Source organism: Lucilia sericata, unplaced genomic scaffold (assembly GCF_015586225.1).
Source record: "Lucilia sericata isolate MDLA Ls3-8-SP2 unplaced genomic scaffold, ASM1558622v1 Contig001525F_arrow, whole genome shotgun sequence".
Lineage (NCBI taxonomy): Eukaryota > Metazoa > Arthropoda > Insecta > Diptera > Calliphoridae > Lucilia > Lucilia sericata.
The window spans coordinates 25137-28244 of record NW_023995450.1 but is presented as its reverse complement, the minus strand read 5'-3'; the positions used below and the strand labels follow the sequence as shown (position 1 = coordinate 28244).

Genomic DNA, 3108 nt, shown 5'->3' with positions numbered 1-3108 from the left:
TCACAAACTTATATATACCCTCTATCGCCACTGATGGTGGTGGAGGGTATAAAAAGGTTTTCGTATTAGAATTTTCCATCCCTATTTTTATGTACTTTCTCGATACTGAAGAGGATTGGATTAATCAGGACAAATTCTATTAATTTTCATTTCTCGATATGTAAATAGTACATGAATGCCGTTGTTCTTTCATCCAATGCATAAAATCGTCCTTATTAGTGCCAAGTGCCCCATTTTCAAATGTATACTTTTCGAATTCTAGCCATTTTATTGCCTGGCAACTCTCAATCTAATTTAAATTATTCCGCAAACAATATGAGAGTACCCACTCTAAGTGATTAGTTTCTATTAGAATAGATTTCTAAGTATGTGTGCGAATAATCTTTTCAATTCTATTTGTGATTTTTATATTCATTATCTATCAAAAATGTTGTAAAATTACTTGTAAAACTATGAATTCTTTCGTAGACTATAAATTCAACACTTCTTTATGGACATGAGTGAGTGTGTGTGTTTTTTCAATCAAGATATGAATACGAGTACATAAATACGGGCACTTTCAAAACAATTTTCTTTTCTTGGCCTGTTGTGGCTTGGTTTGGCTTGATTTAAGTCTGGGTTGTCTCAAATAATTTCTTTGTATGAATTGTATGGCTTAGAGGCTTTAAGCCATAACTGTCACTGATAATAACACCTTAGTGGTCACTAAAATTTATAATCCATTCTATTTTAAATTGTCTGTCCGTCTGTTCTGCCATTCGTTCATATGCGAATTCTTTAAAGAGTTATTTGTTTTTTTTTTTTTTTGTAAAAAGTTTTTCATCTGCACATTGGCAAGCGCTTTTAACTGTCATATTATGTCGCTCTTTATACGTTTTATGGTCATTTCGGATGAGATGAGTTGTCTTATACAATTGTCCAATTCATTTACGTAATAGAAAAGCTAAAATATATAAATTTGTAAGTGTGATTAGAAAAGAAATGCATTTAAATATACTGAATAGAAATACTTAAATTGTTTTGTATGTTGACAGATGGAATTTAAATAATACAATTGTGTCGGCGACGGTAATATTTACGGTTCAGAAAATCAAATGAACTGATTTAATTAATAAACATAATATAACACAATGTAATAATTTAATAAAATGTCCATACACATGAAGAAATCGATATACATATATAATGAATTACGGAGATTAAATTTTAAAAAATTTACTTATAGTTGAAGGGTATATAAAATTCTACATAGCCGCATATGTACATATATCACTCTGACTTATTCTTAGATTCCCTTTTGATTAAATTGAATAAACAATATTGATAAGCTTGGCTCATCATTTCTGCGGAAGTAAACAAAATTTACTATGAAAAGTATTTTTAAAATCAGTTTATAAAAATCTTCTAATTAGAAACGTTAAATTACTTATAATGCAACTGTTTGCAAAAATATTTCTAATCGTGTGCATATCGAAAAACGTAAATGGCGAATTTGGATTTTGTGACAATGAAAATGTAAGCAAAGTTACATATAAAAATTAGTAAAAGTGCAATTATAAATGATTCAAATTTATATAAAATACTTATAACAGATATAATGTTGTTGGTGAGTTTTGTGTCAATTGATTAAAAATAACTAGTATTAGTGACTGGCGAAAAGTAAAAGATATATCACTTATCTTTCTGAGCCGATTTTAAATCTGTTTGTTAATTTTTTGTTTTGAAGTCCTGCTTTGTAATCAATCAGTTTCCGATTATAAAAACGGCCCCAGAATATTTTTCGAATATGTCTATCGTTGCGGCAGTATCTTTCCAAGTAAGATCCAAGTCCATTTCTTGTTTATCAATAGTCCAGGGATACAATTAAAACTACCACTAGCAACGAGAAATCTTTTCAGTTGATGAATTTTTTCGATGGAGGCACTAAAATCAAGTTATTGTCCTAGTTTTAGGGCTTTTATAACTTTGATTTGGGGCCAATTTAACTTCTAGTGAATTTTCATTCAATTTCATTCATATTTCTTGATGATGTGTATAAAATCTTAAACACTTTGACAGAGCTCGGAAGAGAAATTTGATAACCTTTAATAGAAAAATATTTTTTTTTTGTGAATTACAGAAAGAGTGCAATGCTAATGAAATTATGTTTTCCGATGCCGCATCCACTGATTTGAATACATTAGTTAAGCATGCAATACAATATTTTAGTGAATTAAATAAAAAGTAAGAGAAAATATTAAATACCTCAAAAACATCATAAAATAATTTGTTCTTTCTTACAGATACGACAAAAAAATTAATGAAATTTCATCCGATATTAGTTATGTTAAAAAGTCTTTACTAATGGTTGGCGAAGATTCACCCAATTGTCTTAAGCCACCTCCGCAGCAAGCAGATATTGAAACAACAACTGATAATCATTTATATAAAAATCTCTGGGTGATGATCCAAAGACGTCAAGATGGTTCAATAAATTTCTATCGTAGCTGGGATCATTATAAACATGGTTTTGGTAATCCATTTCGAGAATTTTTCATTGGTCTAGATAAGATTCACTATCTTACGAACAGTGGTCCTCATGAGTTGCTAATTCAGTTGAAAGACTTTAAAGGCAATCTTAGATATGCGCTCTATGATGAATTCTTGGTGGGCGATGAAAGTGAAAAATATCAATTGAAAAAGTTGGGAAGTTATAGTGGTAATGCCAGTGATCATTTGAGGAGTCATGTGGGCATGTATTTCTCCACTAAGGATAGAGATAATGATGCGAGCCCCAATTTACACTGTGCCAAAAGTTTTCAAAGCGGTTGGTGGTATAACAACTGTTTGACAAGGTAAACGTTAATTTATAATTGAGCGAAATTATTAACATGTAAACTTTCTAGCAATTTAAATGGACCCTTTCGTACACGTTATGTTATCAGTAATATTGGAATAACATGGGGAAAATTTGATGAACTGCAGCTTCAAACTGTCCAAATGATGGTGCGTTTAAAAAGTTAAAAATATTTTATTGCGAGTTTAATTTAAATACTAATACGTTTTATTTAAAAAATGTTGCACATTTATATTTAATAAATTATGAAATAAATTTTACTTTAAAATTAA

The 3108-nt window shown here is 29.6% G+C and overlaps 1 protein-coding gene across 3 annotated transcripts; it reads left to right on the top strand.

Moving 5' to 3' along the window:
• Positions 1-1377: 1377 nt before the first annotated feature.
• On the top strand, positions 1378-3108 carry LOC119611751 (ficolin-2-like). 3 transcript variants are annotated; one of them, XM_037967429.1, is made up of 4 exons: positions 1378-1515; positions 2120-2223; positions 2283-2834; positions 2886-3108. In XM_037967429.1, exons 1-4 carry the CDS (start codon positions 1432-1434, stop codon positions 3001-3003), a joined length of 858 nt encoding a protein of 285 aa, XP_037823357.1. In that variant the 5' UTR covers positions 1378-1431; the 3' UTR covers positions 3004-3108. The 3 variants fall into 3 exon arrangements, with proteins under 3 accessions (XP_037823357.1, XP_037823359.1, XP_037823358.1); XM_037967430.1 differs by having other exon boundaries at positions 1402-1606; XM_037967431.1 differs by lacking the exon at positions 2120-2223 and having other exon boundaries at positions 1389-1515.

Excerpts from the sequence above, each read along its gene's own strand:
- LOC119611751 (XM_037967429.1), top strand. The coding sequence starts at position 1,432 with ATGCAACTGTTTGCAAAAATATTTCTAATCGTGTGCATATCGAAAAAC. Across the intron at positions 1,516-2,119 it reads GATTTTGTGACAATGAAAAT|AAAGAGTGCAATGCTAATGA; the intron begins GTAAGCAAAGTT and ends TGTGAATTACAG. Across the intron at positions 2,224-2,282 it reads TTTAGTGAATTAAATAAAAA|ATACGACAAAAAAATTAATG; the intron begins GTAAGAGAAAAT and ends TCTTTCTTACAG.